The sequence below is a fragment of the Salmo trutta genome, chromosome 9 (genome assembly GCF_901001165.1).
Source record: "Salmo trutta chromosome 9, fSalTru1.1, whole genome shotgun sequence".
Classification (NCBI taxonomy): domain Eukaryota; kingdom Metazoa; phylum Chordata; class Actinopteri; order Salmoniformes; family Salmonidae; genus Salmo; species Salmo trutta.
The window spans coordinates 24,713,457-24,738,045 of NC_042965.1; the positions used below are offsets into that span (position 1 = coordinate 24,713,457).

The following is a 24,589-nucleotide window of genomic DNA, read 5'->3' on the forward strand; positions in this document are numbered from 1 at the left end:
TGGGAGAATAAACTTGGTTAAGCTTTCATAGTGTCCATTGAGTTTTTTACTCTGAGAATTAGAACCTAACAGTATAGTCTACTATAATTCCAGTCTATAAAGTAGGAAAAGATACAGTTGAACCAAAGTGAGGGCTTATGGTATTAGTTTTAAACAACAACACAAACAACAGCAACAATAAAGACATTTCCATATTTACTGCCTTGTTTTCATAGCTAGTAGGCATTAAGCATATAAAGTAATTACATTTACCCCTGGCTTTTCCCTTTTAATTAGAAAAACAAACCTTCCAACAAAACAAACAGATAAAATGTACATATAAATTTAACTTGGAATTTGGAGTTAATGCCTTCTCACACACAGTATTTGAAAATGTCTACAATGGAATGCCTGCTTATTGCCCTGCAATGGCAACATTAGCACGGTCTGTCAGCCTACAGTGCATTTGGAAAATGTTCAGATCTTTTCCCAGATTTTGTTACTTTGCAGCTTATTTTTTGCAAATGTATAAAAAACTAAAACAGAAATACCTTATTTACATAAGTATTCAGACCCTTTGCTATGAGACTCAAACTTGAGCTCAGGTGCATCCTGTTTCCATTGATCATCCTTGAGATTTTTCTACAACTCGATTGGGGTCCACCTGTGGTAAATTTAATTGATTGGACATGATTTGGAAAGGAACACACCTGTCTATATCAGGTCCCACAGTTGACAGTGCATGTCAGAGCAAAAACCAAGCCATGAGGTTGAAGGAATTGTCCGTAGAGCTCCAAGACAGGATTGTGTCGAGGCACAGATCTGGGGAAGGGTGCTAAAAAAATTCAGAAGTATTGAAGGTCCCCAAGAACACAATGGCCTCCATCAATCTTAAATGGAAGAAGTTTGGAACCACTGTTCCTAGAGCTGACTGCCTGGTCTAACTGAGTAAGTGGGGGAGAAGGACCTTGGTCAGGGAGGTGACCGAGAACCCGATGGTCACTCTGACAGAGCTCTAAAGTTCCTCTGTGGAGCTGGGAGAACCTTCCAGAAGGACAACCATCTCTGCAGCACTCCACCAATCAGACGGAAGCCACTCCTCAGTAAAAGGCACATAACAGCCCGATTGGAGTTTGCCAAAAGGCACCTAAAGAATTTCAGACCATGAGAAACAAGATTATTTTGTCTGATAAAATCAAGATTGAAGTTTTTGGCCTGAATGCCAAGCGTCACGTCTGGAGGAAACCTGGCACCATCCCTACAGTGAAGCATGGTGGTGGCAGCATCATGCTGAAGGGATGTTTTTCAACGGCAGGGACTGGGAGACTAGTCAGGATCGAGGCAAAGTTGAATGGAGCAAAGTACAGAGAGCTCCTTGATGAAAACCTGCTCCAGAACGCTCAGGACCTCAGACTGGGGTGAAGGTTCACCTTCCAACAGGACAATAACCCTAAGCACACAGCCAAGAAAACGCAGGAGTTGTTTCGGGAGAAGTTTCTGAATGTCCTTGAGTGGCCCAGTCAGAGCCCGAACTTGAACCTGATCGAACATCTCTGGAGAGACCTGAAAATAGCTGTGCAGCGATGCTCCCCATCTAACCTGACAGAGCTTGAGAGGATCTGCTGCGAATAATGGGAGAAACTCCCTAAATACAGGTGTGCCAAGCTTGTAGCGTCATACTCAAGAAGACTTGAGGCTGTAACTGCTGCCAAAGGTGCTTCAATTTAATACATTTGCCAAAAAATGTAAAAACCTGTTTTTGCTTTGTCATTATGGGATATTGTGTGTAGATTGATGAGGGGAAGAAAACAATTTAATACATTTTAAAATAAGGCTGTAACGTAACAAAATGTGAAAAAGGTTGAGGGTATACTTTCCGAATACTTTCCAAATTCACTGTACATGCATTTCTCAGGCCTGTTCAGAAACCCATTAGCTAAACTATCAGGGACTAAAAAGCATGGCTGAGTAATCCAAAGGAATTGTGTTTAGTGGTCACTATGGGTGTGTCCAAAATTCTTCCTCTTCCCCCTTTATAGTGCACTACTTTGACCATAGCCCTATGGGCACTTATTGTGCACTACTTTGACCATAGCCCTATGGGCACTTATTGTGCACTACTCTAACCAGAGCCCTATGGGCCCTTACAGTGTACTACTTTTGACCAGAGCTATATGGGGCCTGGTCAAAAGTAGTGCATCACTCAGAACCCCCTCAACCTGCTGACCCAGGGCCTAACTACAGCATTTGGGGCCCTGGAGCATCAACCTACTGGAGCCCCCCACCCCCAGGAGGTGTTGAAATGCAGCTGACTTCCTGCATTTCAACACATTTTGCCATGGTACAGAGAGAAACATTTGCAGTGTTATAATGGAATTCTACACATTTTGTCATGAGATAAAGAGAAAATGTTTTAAAGCTAATTTCCTGCAATTCTACACTTTTTGCCATAAGACAGGTTTTTTTTTTTTTGCTGTTTCATAACTCCTCTCATGCTTTTATTTAGAATGTGCGATGACGCTGAGAGAAAATGTTGCCGTTTTAAAGCTAATTTCCAGTTATTTTACACATTTTGCCATGAGGCTGAGAGAAAATGTTGCAGTTTTAAAGCTAATTTCCTGTAATTCTAAAAATGTTGCTATCATAATATGCTATCTGGGGGGCTCCGACCTCCAGGGAGCTTCAAACCCCAAACGTGCCAAGCGTGTCTGTTCGGTAATCCGGTTTTCGGCAGAACCTAACCTTGATGTGTGAAGTGAAACCCTCTGATGTCTAAAAGCCTAACCAACTTCACCATGCATTTTTCCATAAACCAATCAGATGCACTTTTTATACCCTTTTATTGTAATGATTCCACTGACACCCATTTCATTTGCTGTCTTGAGGGTATATTGTTACCCTCATTCTGACAGCAAGAGAGGGACAGCTGTCATGATAAATTGGTCGCCAGGTGGTGCTGGGGACAGCTAGATAATTAGAGCGTCAGATCAGGGGCGTATTCATTACGCCAATTCTGTTGCAAAACGTTTCTTAAACGGAAGCAAACGGAACAAAATTCGGGAGGGATTTTCCTGAATTTGTCCAATTGTAACTCTCGTTTTAGTTGCAAAACGTTCCCTTTTGCAACTGTTTGGCTAATGAGTACACCCCAGGGGTGTATTCATTACACGGATTATGTTGCACAACGTTTGGTCTGTTGAAGCTATGAGCTATGGCAAGAATAGCTCAAAGAGAAACAACAGTCCATCATTACTTAAATTCTTTACTCGGATTCCGTTGCAAAATGTTTGGTCGGTTGCACAACGTTTTGCAACGGAAACCATCTACTTTAGGAACCATATGGAAGCAAACGGGACGAAGGAAAAGGGAGCTACCATCATTAGTCCAATATAAACGCGTTTTCGTTGGGAAACGTTTTCCGTTTGAAGTAAACGGTTTCCGTTGCAAAACGTTGCGCAACCGACCAAACGTTTAGCAACGGAATCCGAGTAAAGAATTTACACCAGTTCAGAGCGCACTGACTGTGAACACTTACACTGAGACAGAGGAAACCTCAAGCACTTTTTGACATGACCCAGCAAAGGTGAACAACGATGGGAGTTCTGCTGAGAAAGTGACAGGAGGCATTTCGACGAAAAGGAAGTTTAGAAAACTAGAAGTTAATCTTCTCTCGATAGTGTCACAACTAAGAATATTTTTTTGACTCATCTTAAAACCAAAAGCGCGGTTTATGGTTTGCTTATAGCTAGCATTGGTTGGGCAACATTCATCAAGTTCATAACCGGGGGAACAGAGGCAGGATGTACTATGAAGAAAAAGCTAATTCACACAAGCCACGTTATGGAAGTAAGTAAAAGTGACCTAACCCACCATTTTTTAAGTTAATTCAATCGACATCTTTTTTTATTGTAGCTTTCAAATTTTAAGTGGTTTTGTAAGCGCTGTTTTGGCAGGGCGCACCTCGCGCGTATGTGGCCTTATAGCGGAATGTTCGATGATGAGCCACAGGTGTTTATTGGAGCTACCATTTTATCTATTTAATCTTTATTTAACTAGGCAAGAAACACCATAGGACTACTGTACATGTGCACCGCAGAACAGTTAGATTTTCACCTTGAATTATATTCTGCATAAACAAGTGTTAACTTTGAAAAAGGTATCAAACTCTGATGTAATGTTGTCAAACATGGAATTGTAGGCACAATGTTTGCTAGGGATGGGGAAAAGTATGACACCACTCTGGCCCCAGAGGACTGGAGTTGCCCATCCCTGACTAGTCTGTACTCACTCAGGCTATTGTCAGTGACCCTGACCCTTCATCAGATAAAGTTCTACTAACCATTTGCACCCATAAAGCGAGGGAACAAATGACACCAATTTGAAGTGGCCTGTGTGTGCCCCATATCACCTCAGACAGACATGGTCCATCTTCAACAACTCTGTTTTCTCAATCCAGAAGGTAGCCCTATTTGGTAAAAGACCAAGTCCATATTATGGCAAGAATAGCTCAAATAAGCAAAGAGAAACAACAGTCCATCATTACTTTAAGTCATGAAGGTCAGTCAATCTGGAAAATTTCAAGAACTTTGAAAGTTTCTTCAGGTGCAGTCGCAAAAAACATCAAGCGCTGTGATGAAACTGGCTCTCATGAGGACCGCCACAGGAAAGGAAGACCCAGAGTAACCTCTGCTGCAGAGGATACGTTCATTAGTGTTACCAGCCTCAGAAATTACAGCCCAAATAAATGCTTCACAGATTTCAAGTAACAGACAAATCTCAACATCAACTGTTCAGAGGAGACTGCATGAATCAGGCCTTTGTGGTCGAATTGCTGCAAAGAAACCCCTATTAAAGGACACCAATAAGAAGAGGAGACTTGCTTGGGCCAAGAAACACAAGCAATGGACATTAGACCAGTGGAAATGAGTCAAAATTTGAGATTTTTTGTTTCTAACCTCCGTGTCTTTGTGAGACGCAGAGTAGGTGAACGGATGATCTCAGGATGTGTGGTTCCCACTGAGTTGGACTGCAGAGTGAAGTAAAATTTGTCAACAAGTGCTCAGCATATGTGGGAACTCCTTCCAGACTGTTGGAAAAGCATTCCAGGTAAAGCTGGTTGAGAGAATGCCAAGAGTGTGCAAAGCTGTCATCAAGGCAACGGGTAGCTACATTGAAGAATCTAAAATATATTTTGATTTGTTTAACCCTTTTTTGGTTACTACATGATTCCATATGTGTCATTTCATGGTGTTGATGTCTTCACGATTATTCTACAATGTAGAAAAAAATAAAAATAAAGAAAAACCCTTGAATGAGTAATTGTCCAAACTTTTGACTGGTACTGTAGATATCTTTACAGTAAAAATACTCATCCTAGTGCACAAGAGTCGACAGTTAAGGGTCTCTACAGACAGAAGGCATTTTCCCAGTGGTTGAATATTAACTTTTTGTGATTACTGTTAAGAAATCCACGCATGACTTCTGCATGGGTATTCCAGGAATTTAACAAAGTCAATAAATATCTTGGAAAAAAGGTTTGAAACGCCAATAACATGCTTACCTGTATCACTTTAGGCCTGTGTGTTGTTGACAGGATTTAGGCTATGCTTAGTCAGACCTGAGAACAAATGGCAAAGTGCAATGGTGAGAGATATATTCAATTAGGTAATCAGGTCAATAGTCTTTTTTTCTCTCTACAATTTCAACCAGTAAAAGGATAGCCTAGCTGCATTATCAACCATAGTGGAAATGTCTCAACCGGTTTGTTGGCCTGACATTGTTGTTTACCGGTTTAAAATTAACTGACTAACTGCATAGGTCCAAACAGGAAAGGTTGAAGGTATTGTCTGTCTGTCTGTCTGTCTCTGTCTGTCTGTCTGTCTCTGTCTGTCTGTCTGTCTCTGTCTGTCTCTGTCTGTCTGTCTCTGTCTGTCTCCGTCTGTCTCCGTCTGTCTCCGTCTGTCTCCGTCTGTCTCCGTCTGTCTGTCTCTGTCTGTCTCTGTCTGTCTCTGTCTGTCTCTGTCTGTCTCTGTCACCCATTAACAGAAAATGAGGAGTTTATTATTGTAAGGGCAGAGGTGTTCCATAGAAGCTGACTAATGCATTACCATAATTCTGGCACTAATTATCTGTAGGGGTGATCTTTATCTAGGAGTCTTATTTTGGATTTAGCACCCAAGTGAGCTCTTGGGGGAAACGTCCACAAAACAGGTTTAGCTCATTTTAATCAGACGCAATTGGGGTTTTGAGCCCAGTAGATGGGTTGGTTGTTTAGCAACAAAACTGATGCGTGGGCAACTAAGGGGAAAAACAGACTGGCTTGGCTTAGATTGTTGACAACATGTAAACTATATTTAGTCTCCAATGTTTATTGAAAACAAATACATTTGCACAATTAGCACTTGTTGTCGCAAAAACGTCGTTACAGTTGTTGGTTAGCTACCTAGTGAATTTTTGCCATATTAGCATGGACAGGAAATCAGTCAAATCAAGACATGGTTTTAAGAACTAAATGAAATGAGGCAGTTTCTTGCTATCTAGCTTTAAAAAAATGTTTTACTTAACCTTTATTTAACGAGGCAAGTCAGTTAAGAACAAATTCTTATTTACAATGACGGCCTACTGGCGAACACAACTTAAACCAGCTGCCTTATTCAGGGGAAGAATGACAGATTTTTACCTTGTCAGCTCAGGGATTCGATCCAGCAACCTTTCAGTTACTGGCCCAATGCTCTAACCACTAGGCTACTTGCTACCCCAATCACAACAACACCAGAACTTCTGCCCCATTGAAGCGAGGCAAAACAACGTTTTCATGACGTTGTCAGGTAACCCATCTATAAAAAGCACGGTCTCTGCCTTTTCTGTTTAGTCGATTTGCCTCAAGGCTTCCCCCCTACCTAGAAGTTTGACATGTTTTTATATATCGACTCTCATTTATATATATATATATGAGATTATAGGCCTAATGTTAAATTGATCAATTTTCATTGACTTATGTAGGTTACTTATACAATGTATTGGCTTAGGCAAACCTATATGAGTCAATATGTTGACTAGCCAAAACCAATCTGATTAGTGATGCACAACTCTGGGCTTGGAAGGTCACGCTGTAAGCTGGTTTAAGTTGTGGTCTTTTAATCAGAGACTGATTTAAGACCTTGGTAAGCAGGTGTATGGACTCTTTAGCCAATCAATAACTGTAATTGATCAATTAAGGGGCAGAGAGTAACTAACACTAGCAGTGAGGAATCCCTTCCCCTTGTTCCTTTGTTCACGCGTGCCTCCACCATATGAATGAGTGTTCCAAAGCTAAGGGAGAGAAAATGATTGAAGATGTAGTGGCTAATAACCTCCGATAGCCTCTCCCGACACGCACCGCGATATGTTTAGAGTTTGTTCAATTTCATACAAAAGAAAGCTTGTTTGTCTGATTTTGAGGCTTGACACATAAAACAAACGAAATACCTCCCAAATTAAATGTTTAATGTTACCGATGTTTATGTCTTGTAAAATGACATGGGGAATTTGTTCAATTTAATTTCTCGTTTTATTTAAATGTGGAACATGAATTGCATCATTCAAGCCCGAAGTTGATGGGTTCATTGATTCTCTCGTTATTCCCCTCAGTCACCCTCTGAGTTTCATCAGCAACACGTGACAATGGAGGGCCCTCGGCACGAGTTGGTAGGGGCGAGGGGCTGGATTGGGATTCATCGCAGGGCTGTGGCCCTCTGACTGGACTTATACACTCCAGAGCAAAGTGGTACTGTCTCTCTATGCTACATCTGGAACCCCTTCTGACATATTTGTACTACTGCACATGGGCCCTCAGCATAGTATGGGGGGGACTAAGGCAATATCCCTTTCCCCCAACTCAAGGATTTGATAGCCACATGCATTTAAGAACCCCTCGTGTAACTTAACTTGTTGCTCCCACAGGATAGAAAAACATTACCTTAACAAAGCAATGAGTCATCAAGTCTATAAATCATGTCCAGTGATGTTCTGACAGATGAAGGCAGTGACAGATTAAACATAGCCCAGCATACTGAGCTCAGGCAGGTCTTCCAGGAAGTTTGAGTGTGGTGTGTGTAATGGCTGTGCTGGGGATCCCACGCCTCTGGGGTGAGTGTTTACTCACACTCTGGTCCTCTCCAATAACACAGCTGGCTCAGCAGATTCAGGCTAACGGATGCTCTGACCATAGATCTCCCCCTGGGCCCACACAGCTCAGAGATGGACCCCTGCTGTGTGTGTCCTTTCCTGTGCCTAAACCCTCTCCTGTGCCCCCTTCCCCCTCTCATATTTTCGTATTTGGCATAACAATTTCAGGGCCAACAGACCCTTATAAATTGACCCTTCAACTAGAAGTTCCATGGCTTGTCCAATTAACTTTTGTTTTTAGCAGACCCTTGCATCACAATCTGCCCCTAAGTGAGACTTAAGGTCATTAATCGTTATTGTAAAAGAGAATGTTCACCTGGTTAAATAAAGGCTTAATTAAGACTGGTGAGGCGAGTCTTGTTGGTCGGGTAAACTGGCTTTGTCTGCTGCCTCATTGAGAGTGGGTCACAGGAGCTACAGGGATAGATGTCAGTGAGAGTGGGTCACAGGAGCTACAGGGATAGATGTCAGTGAGAGTGGGTCACAGGAGCTACAGGGATAGATGTCAGTGAGAGTGGGTCACAGGAGCTACAGGGATAGATGTCAGTGAGAGTGGGTCACAGGAGCTACAGGGATAGATGTCAGTGAGAGTGGGTCACAGGAGCTACAGGGATAGATGTCAGTGAGAGTGGGTCACAGGAGCTACAGGGATAGATGTCAGTGAGAGTGGGTCACAGGAGCTACAGGGATAGATGTCAGTGAGAGTGGGTCACAGGAGCTACAGGGATAGATGTCAGTGAGAGTGGGTCACAGGAGCTACAGGGATAGATGTCAGTGAGAGTGGGTCACAGGAGCTACAGGGATAGATGTCAGTGAGAGTGGGTCACAGGAGCTACAGGGATAGATGTCAGTGAGAGTGGGTCACAGGAGCTACAGGGATAGATGTCAGTGAGAGTGGGTCACAGGAGCTACAGGGATAGATGTCAGTGAGAGTGGGTCACAGGAGCTACAGGGATAGATGTCAGTGAGAGTGGGTCACAGGAGCTACAGGGATAGATGTCAGTGAGAGTGGGTCACAGGAGCTACAGGGATAGATGTCAGTGAGAGTGGGTCACAGGAGCTACAGGGATAGATGTCAGTGAGAGTGGGTCACAGGAGCTACAGGGATAGATTGTCAGTGAGAGTGGGTCACAGGAGCTACAGGGATAGATTGTCAGTGAGATTAGTTCTACAGTAGCGGGCTGATAATTCCTGCACCATTGTTGGGCCTTATCTGCTGGGATTCGTTAGCGAGACTTCTAGGCCTAACTAACTTGTTCATCAGGGTGTAAATACTGCATAGTGGGTTGGATTGTGCTGCTCTTTCAAGAGCACAGGAGCAAGTATGACAGTGTCAGCAGCATGCTCAGTTATTCTGAATAAATGGTGTTTGGTGAGATGCAGCCTATCAGTCAGATTGGGCTTGCCTCCAAGCCTGCATGTGCCTGCTAGACTTCCCCACTCTGGGTCTTGAGGGCAACAAGGGTATTTTTCGAAAGTCACGCCAGTAACATAGCGGTCTAAACTAGTTCAGCCCGTCCCAGTAATAATGGTCCATCAATTACATACTCGCCCACTACATGCATACTGTAGCAGGGTTTCCGAAAATGTGGCACCGGACATTTGACTGGCAGCATTTTGATTTACTGGACATTTGATACATTTACCGGACCCATCTGCATTGGGTACGTAACCTAATTAGGATGTCCACTCACTCTGCTCAGAATGACAGAAATCACATTTACATTATGATAATTCACATTAACAGAATATGTAAGTCCAGGATGCAACGATATGCACTTCTTCTTAATGAATTCTGATGTGCACTTTGAAGATGTTTGAATAACTGTCCACATTTACTTTTCCTCAGCCAACAAGACGAGTAACAAACAGAAAAATCACTAGCCTATGTCAATCTACTATACCCCATAGTACAAACGTTTACCTATTCTATTGGTCAGCTTGTCGAGAAAGAATTTGCCTATTCCAAACAGACTGGGACAGTTGCGGGACGATAGATCCCAAATTCATACAACCAGTAGGCCTAGGCTACATAAAAAAACTTTAAAAAGCAATGAGTCTGATACAACCGATCAGAACGTTTTGCCTAAAATGTTGCTCAGCTATTATTTCTTCACATTTATAAGTGCAGCAATGCACACAAGGCAGTAGGCTACACGTAAATGTTCGTTCCATAATGCAATTTATATTTAGAAAACACTGTTGTCAAAAGGGCACCACACATGTGAACGGTTTCATGTGAGAGATGAAAATATCTGTTAGAAATTTAGAAAGAGGGGAGATCTAATATGCAACAACTAGCATGGGTTGCTAATAATATATTATGACTAGGATTGTGCCTTTGGCTACTGGACAATAAAAGAAAGTTGATATAAAATAATTGCCATAGGCTGCCTGCTAAGTCATCTGTTCACATGCAGTTCTCAGAGGCTGCGTTTAGACAGCCCAATTCTGATGTTTTTTTCACGAATTGGTCTATTGACCAATCAGATCAGCTCTGAAAAATATCTGATGTGAAAAGATCTGACGTTATTGGTGAAAAGACCAATTAGTGGAAGAAAAATCAGAATTGGGCTATTTGTCTAAACACAGCCTCTGAGAGATTCGACCATGTGATTTACTGTAACCGCTGTCTGAATACTGAGGTAGTAGGAGGAGAGAGTCAAGTGCTGCATAGTGCAGACCTCTCTTTGGAATATCTGTATTCTTTTGGTTTATTTGGATCCGCTTTTGCTGAAGCAGCAGTTATTCTTCCTGGGGTCCACACAAAAACACAAAACACGACAAGTAACAAAACACTCATAAACAAGAACAGTTACACAAATTTAAAATACAACAATATACAAACAATACAACAACAAAAAATTGTGTGATTAGTGTGTGTGCGTGTGTTTGTCATTTCACAGTCCCTATTGTGCCATGAGATGTTTTTGAAAATGTAAAGTAATTTTGCTGGTTGCTTGAGTAATTGGATATGGAAGGGAGTTCCATGCGATCATGGTTCTGTATAATACTGTCCGCTGGCGTGAATTCGTTTTGGGGGCATGACTTGTGGGGTATGTACAGTATGGGTGTCTGAACTGTATGTTATTTGATTATGTAGACAATCTGGAATTTTCATTACAGCAATATTTCTCATAACTAGAAGAGAAGCACTGGCATGTTAATGTTAGTTCTGTATGTGCAGTAAAGGGCAAGGCGTGCTGCTCTGTTTTGAGCCAGCTGCAGCTTTGCTAGGTCTTTCTTTGCTGCACTTGACCATATTACCAGACAGTAATCAAGATGGGACAAGACCAGAGCCTGAACCTCTAGTACACTTTATTTTTGTGTCAAAAGCATAATATAATTTATAACAAAAATAATACTCCTCATCTTCACAACAACTTTGTCAATATGACTTGCCCATGATAATTGACCATCCAATGTTATACCTAGGAGTTTAGCTTCCTCACCTTGCTCAATGGTCACTCCCTTTATACACAACTCCAGTTGAGATTTCAGGCTTAGAATGTTTTGAGCCAAATACAATGCTTTTAGTCTTAGATGTATTTAAGAACAGTCTATTATTCATCACCCGTTCTAATGCTGACTGTAACTTCTTATTTAGAAATTCAGTAAGCCCACAGGCTTTTGGTGCTGACATGTAGTGTGTGGAATCATCCTCATACATAGTCATTCTAGCTTCGTATAAGACCAGTGGCAAATCATTTGTAAAAATAGAGAAGATTAATGGCCCAAGGCAACTGCCCTAAGGGACACCGCACTGTACATATCTGATGTTAGAGAAGCTTCCATTGATGAACTCTTTCTGGGTTCTATTGGATAAGTAACCCTTCAACCATGAGATGTAGGTGATGTAAAGCCAAAGCAAGTGAGATTCTTTCAATAACAATTTATGATTAATAACATCAAAGTCTGCACTGAAATCTAACAATACTGCTCCAACTATCATCTTATTATACATTTCTTTTAACCAATCATCAGGCATCTGTGTCAGTGCAGTACAAGTTGAGTGCCCTTATCTATATGCATGCTAAAAGTTCGTACTTGTTTTCTGGAAATTAGCGTTGTATTTGGTCAAACACAATTTTAGCCATCAGTTTACTAAGAACAGGCAGCCATCTGATTGGGTGGCTGTTAGAGCCAGTAAAGGGTGCTGTACTATTTCTAGGCAGTGGAATTACTTTAGCTTCCTTCCACACCTGTGGACACACTCCTTTAGGCTTTGGTTTAAGCTTTAGCAAATAGGGATGGCAATACAGTCTGCTATCTTTCTAAATGGTTTCACATCAAGGTTGTCTATATCGGGTGGCTTATCATTATTGCTGGATAACAATAGTGTTTTCACATTCTCCCACACGAACTTGACAATTCCAAACCGCAATCCTTCTTTTTCATTATTAGATATTTTATGCAAAAATATGATGATTCACTGTTCAATAATGTAATTTAACTTCTAAGTTTTTCCACTTTACTAGTGAAATAATCATTGAAATTATTGGCATTATTGAAAGGTTTTGTTATAAATGACCCAGCAACTACAATGAGCGATGGAGATGAATGGGTTTTCTGTCCATGATATCATTTAAAGTACTCAAGTCTTGTTCCATTGTGTTTTATATCAGTTCTTGGTTTGGTAATATAATTTCTTATTTATGTTAAGTTTAGTCACAAAATTTCACAATTTACAATATGTCAACCAATCAGCTGAGCAGCCTGACTTGTTTGCCACTTTTTTTCATCATTACTTTGAACCATAATGTTTTAATTCATAATCAATCCAGGGGGCTCTAACTGTTCTCACAGTTAATCTCTTAACAGGTGCATGCTTGTCAATGCATGAAATGAAGAATTTTACAAATACTTCCAGTGCTGCATCTGGATTCACTTCCTCATACACATCAGACCAACATACATTTTTTACATCTTCAACAAAAGATAACACAACCTTTTGGCACTTTGGCTTTCCTTGTTATTGCCACAATGTTATGGTCACTACAGCCAATGGGAACTGATATCACTTTGGAGAAAATAAGATACAATCAATACAAGTGGATGTCACAGATCCAACACTATTGGTATACGCTCTAGTTGGTTGAGTGATAACCTGGGTCATATTGCAGGCATAAGTCACAGTAAGAAGATTCCTCTTGAGATCTCTGTTAACATCACACACACTATTAAGCATTGCAGACCTTATCCAAATACTGACTGTTAGCACTTGGTGGCCTATAGCAGCACCCTGAAATAAGTGACTTTAGATGATGCAGGTGAACTTGCAAACACAACATTTGACACAACAACATCCTCCTTTAAGCTTTACAGGAATATGGCTCTGAACATATACTGTACAGCAACACCTCCCTCATGGGCATTCCTGTCTTTTCTGTAGATGTTATATCCATGTATTGCTACTGCTGTGTCATCAAAGGAATTATCTAAGTGAGTTTCAGAGATGGCCAGTATATGAATGTTATCCGATGTTAGAAATGGTTCATGAAATCAATAACTTGCTAAGGCTACAAATATTAACATGGGCTACCCTTTCCTGGGTAGCTTATCGGAGATGGACATAATATGGAGAAAAAATATATAAAATAAAAATATTGTTTGACTGATCTAGTCAGTCGTGTGTGTGCACGCGTGATGTGATGTTGGTCTGAAGCTACTGACCAGAAAGCTTGGCTCTCACTCCTTCCAGGCTTTTGTAAGGGAGGGTGGACAATGAACTTGTCATAGCAAATGTAAGCAATGTCCCCACGCTCTCTCTAAAGTAAGGTAATAATGTCCCAAGTCTCCTACTAGGCAGGTTTCTGATACGTTGCGATCTTTAAGAATGAATGCCAAAAAGATCCTATCATGTTGATTATGGTTTTCTGTGTTCTTATGAATCTCTTAATTCACAAGAACACAGAGAGAGAACTATATCCAGTCCAAGATGATTACAGCCGATGATTCCCACCCTCTTATTACTAGCATTTGTGCATCAGGCTGTAACTGTGTTTTTGTTTCCATCTGCAGCCATTCAGGACGATGAGAGGCTCTCGGCGGAGGAGATGGACGTGAGGAGACGACAGAACATCGCCTACGAGTACCTCTGTCACCTGGAGGAGGCCAAACGGTAAGAGAGGAGGAGTCATGGAGCGTAGGGAGCAACAAAATGGTGGCGGAGAAGAAGGCAGACGTTTTACGTGCGCCCAACCGATTGTTTTTTGTTAGTTTATTTTCTTTGTTTTCTGGACATTAGGACTGTGATTACTCACCACGGACTGACAGAATCCTTTAATGAGTCTGTTCGCGTCGGGCTCGTCAATGTACTGCTTTCTTGGGAACAGGCACAGATCCCCGTGATTTGCGGGAAGAGGAGGCAGAGAAAAAGGGTCCAGAAGGCGGGCTGCCTTCTGAGAATTCGTAGGCGATCGAATAAACCCCAACTTCCTTCCATTCTGCTAGAAAACGTGCAATCTTTGGACAATAAAATAGATGACTTACGCGGAAGATTAAACTACCGACGGGACATTCAAAACTGTTATATCTTATGCTTCACGGAGTCGTGGCTGAACAACGACACTCAACATGCAGCTGGCTGGTTATATGCTGCACCGGCAGGATAGAACAGTCGTGTCTGGTAAGACAAGGAGCGGCAGACTATGTATTTTTGTAATTATCAGCTGGTGCACGATATCTAAGGAAGTCTCGCGCTATCGCTCGCCTGAGATAGAGTATCTCATGATAATCTGTAGACCACACTATCTACCTAGAGAGTTTCTGTATTTTTCGTAGCTGTTTACATACCACCACAGTTAGAGGCTGGCACTAAGACAGCGTTGAATGAGCTGTATTCCGCCATAAGCAAACAAGAAAACGCTCACCCAGAGGCGGCGCTCCTAGTAGCTGGAGACTTTAATGCAGGGTAACTGAAATCCGTTTTACCACATTTCTATCAGCATGTTAAATGTGCAACCAGAGGAAAAAAACTCTGGACCACCTTTAGTCCACACACAAAGACGCACAGAATGCTCTCGCTCACCATCCAATTGGATAATCTGACCATGATTCTATCCTCCTGATTCCTGCTTACAAGCTAAAATTAAAGCAGGAAGCACCAGTGACTAGATCAATAAAAAAGTGGTCCGATGAAGCAGATGCTAAACTACAGGACTGTTTTTATAGCACAGACTGGAATATGTTCCAGGATTCCTCCAATGGCGTTGAGTACACTACATCAGTCATTGGCTTTATCAATAAGTGCATCGACGACGTCGTCCCCACAGTGACCGTACGTACATACTCCAATCAGAAGCCATGAATTACAGGCAACATCCGCACTGAGCTAAAGGCTAGACCTGCCACTTTTAAGGAGCGGGACTCTAACTCGGAAGTTTATAAGAAATTCCGCAATGCCCTCCGACGAACCATCAAACAGGCAAAGCATCGAATCGTACTACACCAGCTCTGACGCTCATCAGATATGGCAGGGCTTGCAAACCATTATAGACTACAAAGGGAAGCACAGCCGAGAGCTGTCCGATGACACGAGCCTACCAGACGAGCTAAACTACTTCTATGCTCGCTTCGAGGCAAATAACACTGAAACATGCATGAGAGCACCAGCTGTTCCGGAAGACTGTGTGATCACGCTTTCCGTAGCTGATGTGAGTAAGACCTTTAAAACAGGTCAACATTCACAAGGTCGCAGGGCCAGGTTACCAGGACGTGTACTGCGAGCATGCGCTGACCAACTGGCAAGTGTCTTCACTGAATACCAACATGTTGTAAGCATACCACCATAGTGCCTGTGCCCAAGAACACTAAGGTAACCTGCCTAGATAACCACTACCGACCCATGGCACTCACGTCTGTAGCCATGAAGTGGCATTTTATCATTATTTTATTAATGAAAGCATAAAGATGCCATTATTAGTTACAATGTCGTTTTAAAGTTTAGTGTAAAGAATTTTTAATACTGTTTTATCAAAACCAATCACAACTTATTTTTCTATAAACCAATGTAGTCTTTTCCTGAGAGCTCTGAGCGTGCTGTACCTGATACTGAACCACTTCCTGTCGTCTGTATGAAGGCACCCAACGGAACAGGAAGCCTCTCCTCTCGTGTTCTCACGTGCTGTTTTTGGGACTGCCCACCACACCACACCTCTGCAAGCAACCCAGAATAATCACACCAAAACTTAATCTGCTATAGCTGTACCATGGTGACATCACCAGTCAGCAGGTGGTTTAAACACTTCTAGCCTCTGTGTTGAGGTCAGAGTTTGCTGTGCACTGGTATGACTCTGCATTGACTCCCCTGATGACATGTATTAAAGTTTGACTGTAGGACGTGGACTTTGATTTAGTAGAGAACAGAGACTTGGTAGTGGGATCATTTATGACAGGGATCATCAACTAGATTCAGCCGTGGGACTTTTTTTTCTTTTTCTTGAGCGATGGATGGGGGCTGGAACATAATTACAAATAATTTGTAGACTGCAAATTCAACGCAAGAATCCCAAACAGATATAATGTTTGACTAAAACATAATCATTTCAAACCTTGGTTACATTTGTACATGATCAAGTCTCGTCTCTGTTATGCGTGGGAATACTTGAGAATAGATTTCTTAAATTAAAATCACTTGGAGCTGATTTTTTTGGTGTTTTTTTACAGTCTTATTGGACAAATAAAACCATTTTGAGGATCCCTGATTTATGACCTTATTGGTGTCATCCATCTCTGTCTGTTAAAGTGTAAAAGGGATTCTGGTGACAAACTAGCACTCAGCAGCACCACTGACAGCCTGTCCCTCACCTATGTCGCTGGTGAAGCCTCTATTCTGGGAAGCTTGTCATCTGGGATTAGGATTATGGTGCTGGCTGCTAATTAGGCTATTAGTGAATATTAGTGACTGAGTCAGGCAGTGCGATTAGGACCCGTCTAACTCTGCTTCCACTCTGGGGTCATGAGTCACAGGCACAGGGCAGGCATGCAGCCCCAGTCTTGTCGGCCCTTCAACAGCTCCCGGGAGAATGGCTTGATTGGAACAGCTAAACCATGCTGCTTTTGTCTTCTCTGGTAAATGGGGTTAATGCCCTCTGAGTGTCTGTCTGGACTTTATTTCTTAATTTGCATTGATAATACACCTGTGGTTTACAGGTATAATATGATAACACACTGGTAGCTCACAAGTCACAGCCTTAACAAAAAACAAAATGTAGGCCTACCTCCGTTTTAACCAAACTGTAGTGCAGTGACAGGCCTTGACACTCTTTGACAGGCTCATTGGCGGACTTTGTACCTGTAGTACTGAGTAAACAGTTTGTTAGCTTTCTCATGTTTTTTGATAGGGTGTCATTTTTGGAAGTTACATTTTTACCCTTACTACCCTTCACTTCATTTTAATTTTACTTTTATTTAACTAGGCAAGTCAGTTAAGAACAAATTCTTATTTTCAATGACGGCCTAGGAACAGTGGGAACTAATAAAGTTTTAGTTCCATTTTTACAAGTGGGGCAAAATGTTATTTAACATTTGTCAGATCTTTGGTCATTTAGTTAGTCGAAACAACTTAGCTCCTGTAAGTTAAGTTATCTGATCAAACATGCAAAAATACCCTTAGTGTCACTAGTATCACACAATCTCATAACATGTGAGCTCTCAAAGGCAGGCTTACTGTGCACATAGTAGAGTAACACAAAGGGTACAAATGGCGTTACTGTATATGGGTCTGTCTATAAATAATGGAGTAAATGTGGTTTGAAACAAAAATAAAAAGGATTTTCATGCAGTTTCATATGAAAATGTACCCATAACTCCACCTATATTACAACAGGTCTAGGACTATACATCCTTTAAGCGGGATTTATACAGACATTGGCCTGTCAAATTCAAGGACTTTCAGGGACTTTTTCAAGCACTTAATTGTAATTTTCAAGGACCTCAATGTGTAGTACAATTGTGTAATTGATATAATTGTACATAGGGCCTAATATAGAACCTCCCCCCTCCCCCCAAAAAGCATGCAAAAAGTGTCAAACAAGTAGGCCATTACCACTTTTAATGAGGAGTGGCTTCCATCTGGCCACTCTACCATAAAGGCCTGATTGGAGGAGTGCTGCATCAATGGTTGTCCTTCTGGAAGGTTCTCCCATTTCCTCAGAGGAACTCTGCAGCTCTGTCAGAGTGGCCATCGGGTTCTTGGTCACCTCCCTGACCAAGGCCCTTCTCCCCCGATTGCTCAGTTTGGCAGGGCGGACAGCTCTAGGAAGAGTCTTGGTGGTTCCAACTTTTTCCATTTAAGAATGATGGAGGCCACTGTGTTCTTGGGGACCTTCAATGCTGCAGAAGTTTTTTTGGTACCCTTCCCCAGATCTGTGCTTCGACACAATCCTGTCTCGGAGCTCTACGGACAATTCCTTCAACCTCCTGGCTTGGTTTTTGCTCTGACATGCACTGTCAACTGTGGGATGTTATATAGACTGGTGTGTGCCTTTCCAAATCATGTCCAATCAATTGAATTTACCACAGGTGGACTCCAATCAAGTTGTAGAAACATCTCTAGGATTATCAATGGAAACAGGATGCACCTGAGCTCAATTTCGAGTCTCATAGTGAAGTGTCTGAATACTTATGTAAATAAGGTATTTCTGTTTTTATTAAATTAGCAAACATTTTCATTATGGGGTATTGTGTGTAGATTGCTGGGATTTAAAAAAATTAAATCAATTTTAGAATAAGGCTGTAAGGCTGATAACGATGTGGAAAGGTCAAGGGGTCTGAATACTTTCCGAAGGCACTAGCTTTTTTTTGCAGATTATTATCAATGACTTATCAAAAGCTGTAACAAGTTGTCCTGCATAGGAAATCCTCACTGGTACCCTAATTTATAGAAAGACCCATATAGGCTAGTAACACTTGGCCTGGCTAGCAGTTTAGTTTAGGCTATTGTGGACTGGTCACTGGTGTGGGATTTCTCCATTTGTCCTAGAGAGCAGTAGGCTACTATTAGGGCTGGGAATTGCCAGGGACCTCACGAAACGATATTATCACGATATTTAGGAGCAGATACGATATGTATTGTGATTCTATATGTATTGCGGCTCGATACTGCAATTTAGATTTTCCATACGTATTGCTCACTATATGTCTGCTGCAAAGATGAGAGAGCATGAGAAAATCAGTCATGGAAATAAGTGCTCAAAACATGTTGGCTCACTATTTAAAAAGAAGATGAAGAGCAACTACCTAGAAAAAAAAATTGCGATACTTGGAGTCAAAGTATTAATATCGTGATATGCAACTATCCACCCCACCCCCGCATCACTAGCTAATATAGTTTAGCCTGGCCACAGGTCTAACAGTACCATTTTTTTTTTTTTTACAATGTTTGGACTAAGGCGACCTGCAAAAACGTTTAGGTGGCTCGCCCAAGGATTACAATGGCAGAAAAATCTCAGACAATAACAGGAAAGAGTGGCTGAGGAGTTTTAAATACTGTTGTTGGAGCTGTGCTTCGCCATGCGGCTGTATACAACCAACCACATTGTTTCACTCCCGGAAGTGCAACTTCAGAGGCTGGAGAGCTTTGTTACTGACTGAGCCAGGATGTTCTTCTCCTCTCGTTCACTTTACCTCACCCTGGTCCTCTTTTTCTTTCTTGGTTTCTCTCTTTCCTTCCACCTCTCTCCTCATTTGCTTATGTAATAATACACTTTCCCTCTTATTTCCATCTATGATTTAAAACGCCCACAATGGTGTGTCACTAAAGCCTTCCCAGCCTTGTCTGGTCACTCTTGCGTTTCCCCTCCTCCACTACTTGAGCGCTAGCCAGTACAGTAGGCCGGCCCTCTCTCCAACCCATGCAACCAACTCTCATCAAGTGCTCACTGTGATCAGGTGGACATGGCATGGTGTGCTGTTATCTCTATCGGCCACCCACACAAAGCCCTCTGTGCCTCCAGTCACACCGCCTCTATTCCAGATTGGGATTTGTTATTGCGTTTTTTTTGGCAAGGGCAGGCCTTTGGTTGTGTTTGTCCTGTAGTCCCCTGGGCCAGTTCAGTAGCCACAGCGCTGCAGTGTGTAGAATGTGGCCGTGGCACTGTTCCAAGATGGTAGATTAATGTCAGGTAGCGTTAGTGCAGAAGTATGCCGATCTGACACAGCGGATCTGACTGGTGTGCCGATCTGACACACCACTCAGATTCTTCAGGCCTGTTGCACTAATTTCCCACTTTCCCAGGCCATTATGGCTCAGCATGGCAGCATTGGACCAACTGATATCTAGGCCTGTATTCACAGTGTCTCCAGAATAGGACTGCTGATCTAGAATAATAGTGAAGACATCAAAACTATGAAATAACACATATGGAATCATGTAGTAACCAAAAACGTGTTAAACACATTAAAATATATTCAAGATTCTTAAAAGTAGCTACCCTTTGCCTTGATGACAGCTTTGCACACTTTTGGCATTCTCTCAACCAGCTTCACCTGGAATGCTTTTCCAACAGTCTTGAAGGAGTTCCCACATATGCTGAGCACGTGTTGGCTGCTTTTCCTTCACTCTGTGGTCCAACTAATCCCAAACCATCTCAATTGGGTTGAGGTCAGGTGATTGTGGAGTCCAGGTCATCTGATGCAGCACTCATCACTCTCCTTGGTCAAATTGCCCTTATACATTCTGGAGGTGCGTTGGGTAATTTTCCCTACTACAATGTAGAAAATAGTAAAAATAAAGAAAAACCCTTGAATGAGTAGGTGTGTCCAAACTTGACTGGTACTGTACATGTAGAGTTGCTTTTTCTGTGTCTGTCAACATCCTCTCATGTTTCCTTTGATATCAGAAAGCCATTAATTTGCCATAATACTGTTTGCTGTAATAAAATGTCCTTATGTACTGTAGAATCTTGGCATTCACGAGCAGGGTTTTGGTGAAGAATCACATCACTTTATAATTTTAGCAACCCTCCTTAGCAAGATTGTAGAACAAACAAACGACCTTACAATGAATGGCAGATGCAAGGAACTGATCATTCTGCAATGAAACTCTACAATGAAGTTAGAGTTCACCCAAATTACAAAGTTACGTATTGGTTTTCTTACCCTGTAAGCAGTCTATGGACAATATATGACAACAATCCATGCTTTAGTTTAGTTTCCCTCACACTGTTTCCACATGCTACCATTTTAGCATTTGTGGCACAAATCCCATTCAAGTCATGGGACCGGTATTAGCATTTTTCCATGCATCATGTTTAAATCCTCTGACTTTCTTGAGCTTCACAATCAATTTGACATACTTTCTGATGATTTGGACATGTGTGAAAAATTATAATATCGGTCCCATGACGTGAATGGGATTTGTGCCACAAATGCTAAAATGTTAGCACGTGGAAATGATGTCAAGGAAACTAAACCAAAGTCATACCTTGCCCATAGACTGCTTAAAGGGTAAGGAAACCAATGCATAATTTTGTAATTTGGGTGAAATATCCATTTAAATGAATCAATCAACATGATGGGGTACCATGGACTGACTTGCCATAGTAACCTCATGTTTGTTGTGGTTGTCCACACAGAGACAGTAAGTGCTGACAGAGGAGAGGGAATGGTGTGTTTGTTGGGTTCAATGTGTTGGGGCAGAGTGTTGTCTCTGCTGTGGTGGTTCAGCCTACAGACAGACTGTTTTACAGATGACTTGTCATTAGTGGTTGCATGGAGGAGGGTAGGCCTGATGGAATGAGCAGGACAGAGGAGGCCTGATGGAATGAGCAGGACAGAGGAGGCCTGATGGAATGAGCAGGACAGAGGAGGCCTGATGGAATGAGCAGGACAGAGGAGGCCTGAAAAAATGATGTATTATCATGAATGAAGTTGGACTTTACTGTGACTTTAATAATAACCTCTAACACCCTGTGTGTGTTGAACATCCCCCCCCACACATTTTACAAGGAACTCACTTGTGAAACAAATCTTACTGTAACATTTTATAGGGAACTTAACATTATTCTCAACTGACACTTCACTTGCTGCAAGGTTCAACATCCAAATTGGTGGTTTCAGTTCAGCTTTCAAGGGTTTGTATGATTACTGGGGTAACGAATGCAACAGATGCATTCATATTGTAAATTTAAGTGTGATCTCTTTTCTCTCGCTCTCCCTCTGAGCACATGCATGACAATTTGTCTTACAGGGTTTCACTCATCTTGACTCAAGACCCAGAATCACCTATAGGCCTACTGTTGAGTTTGTTGAGGACCAAACCCTTGTTCCCTGCCCCATATACTCCTGAACAGTTTATTCTTATGCCCCAAATAGTCTTCTATTAAACAGTTTACAAAAACCTAATGTATTGCCAAAAGGCATGCCTCTCCAACCCCCCTACACTGGTATGTTGGACAGTGAATGTGGGAGCTGGAACAATAGGCTCTTCTCTCTGGGTCAGTACCAGTCTATTAACACCACAGACCGAGAGGGTTTATCATCCTCAAGCATGTCAGTCAATTTATAGACACACTGACATGTGTTATGTCAGTATACACTGACTAACTGAATGTACAGGTTGATTGTGTAGTCTAATTCCTTAGATTAAGATTAGTGACTGGATGCACAAACCAGCCAGTCATGTGAAATACTGTACAGTCAATATAAACCCAAACCAGCTGATGGCGCTGTTTTGATCTTGGATTTAGAGATTTTGTAGCAGTTGTGGGACTCCATAATGACCCTTCGACCTGTGCCTTTCACTGAAGGCTTGATATAATTTTTGTGACTTGCACGTGCCTCTCCAGGTGTGTTTGTGTGCACACTTAGTATATTGTGAAATTTAAACCACTGCCACAGTCCTACAATACCTAATCCTTCAATACCATGAAATGTCAGGAAGCAAGGAGAATTCCTGCGGATGCAGACATGGACTTAACTAAAGCATGTAGCCAATATACAGAAAGGTGGCCAGTTTAAAAAAAACTTTTTTTTATTTCTTTCTTGGTGACGACTGAGGATTGGGTTTTGTCCTGTGGACCATAAGACCTGAAGTGACTCCCAACAACCGCCAGAGGAACTTTAGGAGTTAGCCTAGGTCTACTGCTGGTTTTCCCTTGACCGTGCTGCTCCTTCGGTAGGTACAGGGAAAGCCAATATTGACTTATGTGGTGCTAGCGTAGGCGGCTTGTCAGTCAGCCCGGTAATAGCTCACATGCTCTTAGATCGCAGATCAACACGGGAGGTGATGGACAGACCAAGGTTCTGTTTGTTTATATCTGCTTGTATCCATGACGACAGCTTTCATATTGAGAGAACCGTTAACTTGAAGCCAAGGAATGAGCGGGCAACAGGTTCAAAGAGTCAGACTTTGGTCTAAACATTTTGCGTTTTGTTATCCATAAGCTCCTCAAAGATGATGAACATATGATGCTAAATGAACCTATGATGTTCTGGGATTGGTGTCTCTGCTAGTGTTTACCTGGCCTCACAGTTTGCATAGGCAGGACGGGACCCGACAACCTTCCTGACAAATCATCCAAAGGAAACGCTGGTCTGTTTTTATAAAAATAACCCTGTGTTATTCTGTTGTGATATCAGTGTGTCTTCCCTATTGCTCCATATGAATGACTGGAGAGCTGTTGCCATTTTGTTGTGAGATCAGTTTCTGTTCCAGTCGTCTCCATATAAATGACTGAACAGATGTTGTCATCATTAGAATTAGCAGAACGGGCATCCCCATTCAGTTCAATTATGCCATAATGGGTGGACTGGTGGCCATTATTAGTGTCCCCATAGGAGCAAAGCAGGAAGTATATATTTTGTTCCTTTTCTGAGATCAGTGTTTGTGTGTATACCCAGGTGGATGGAGGCGTGTGTAGAGGAGGAGCTGCCCTCCACCACAGATCTGGAGGAGGGTCTGAGGAACGGAGTCTACCTTGGAAAACTGGCCAAGTTCTTTGCTCCCAAGATGGTGTCTGAGAAGAAGATCTATGACGGGGACCAGGCCCGCTACAAGGTGACCTTTGTCCTCATATTGGAAAGATCTGGTACCGCAGGATACTCCAAGTTAATTGACACTTTTTCAGACTATGAATTTAACTAGGCTACAGAGAAAAACTGTCACAGACACAGGATCACAACTGGGTGGCAGTGGGTGCTATCTAGTGCCTCCTCCCCCACGCCTCCCCTTTATCTAGTCCCTCCCCCATGCCCCACCTCTATCTAGTCCCTCCCCCATACCCCACCTTTATCTAGTTCCTCCTCCCTCACGCCTCCCCTTTATCTAGTCCCTCCCCCATACCCCACCTTTATCTAGTTCCTCCTCCCCCACGCCTCCTCTTTATCTAGTCCCTCCCCCATACCCCACCTTTATCTAGTTCCTCCCCCACACCACCCCTTTATCTAGTCCCTCCCCCATACCCCACCTCTATCTAGTCCCTCCCCCATACCCCACCTTTAT

The 24,589-nt window shown here is 42.2% G+C and overlaps 1 protein-coding gene across 2 annotated transcripts in view; it reads left to right on the forward strand.

Annotated features, from left to right (window-relative positions):
- Window positions 1–3,330: 3,330 nt before the first annotated feature.
- The window catches only part of LOC115200273 (ras GTPase-activating-like protein IQGAP1), a 73,414-nt gene continuing 52,155 nt past the window's right edge, over window positions 3,331–24,589 (forward strand). For both annotated transcript variants that reach the window (XM_029763209.1, XM_029763210.1), the window contains exons 1-3: window positions 3,331–3,825; window positions 14,167–14,266; window positions 23,989–24,145. In XM_029763209.1, coding sequence (XP_029619069.1) covers window positions 3,780–3,825; window positions 14,167–14,266; window positions 23,989–24,145 — 303 coding nt within the window. In that variant the 5' untranslated portion in view covers window positions 3,331–3,779. The remainder of the gene's footprint in view (window positions 3,826–14,166; window positions 14,267–23,988; window positions 24,146–24,589) is intronic.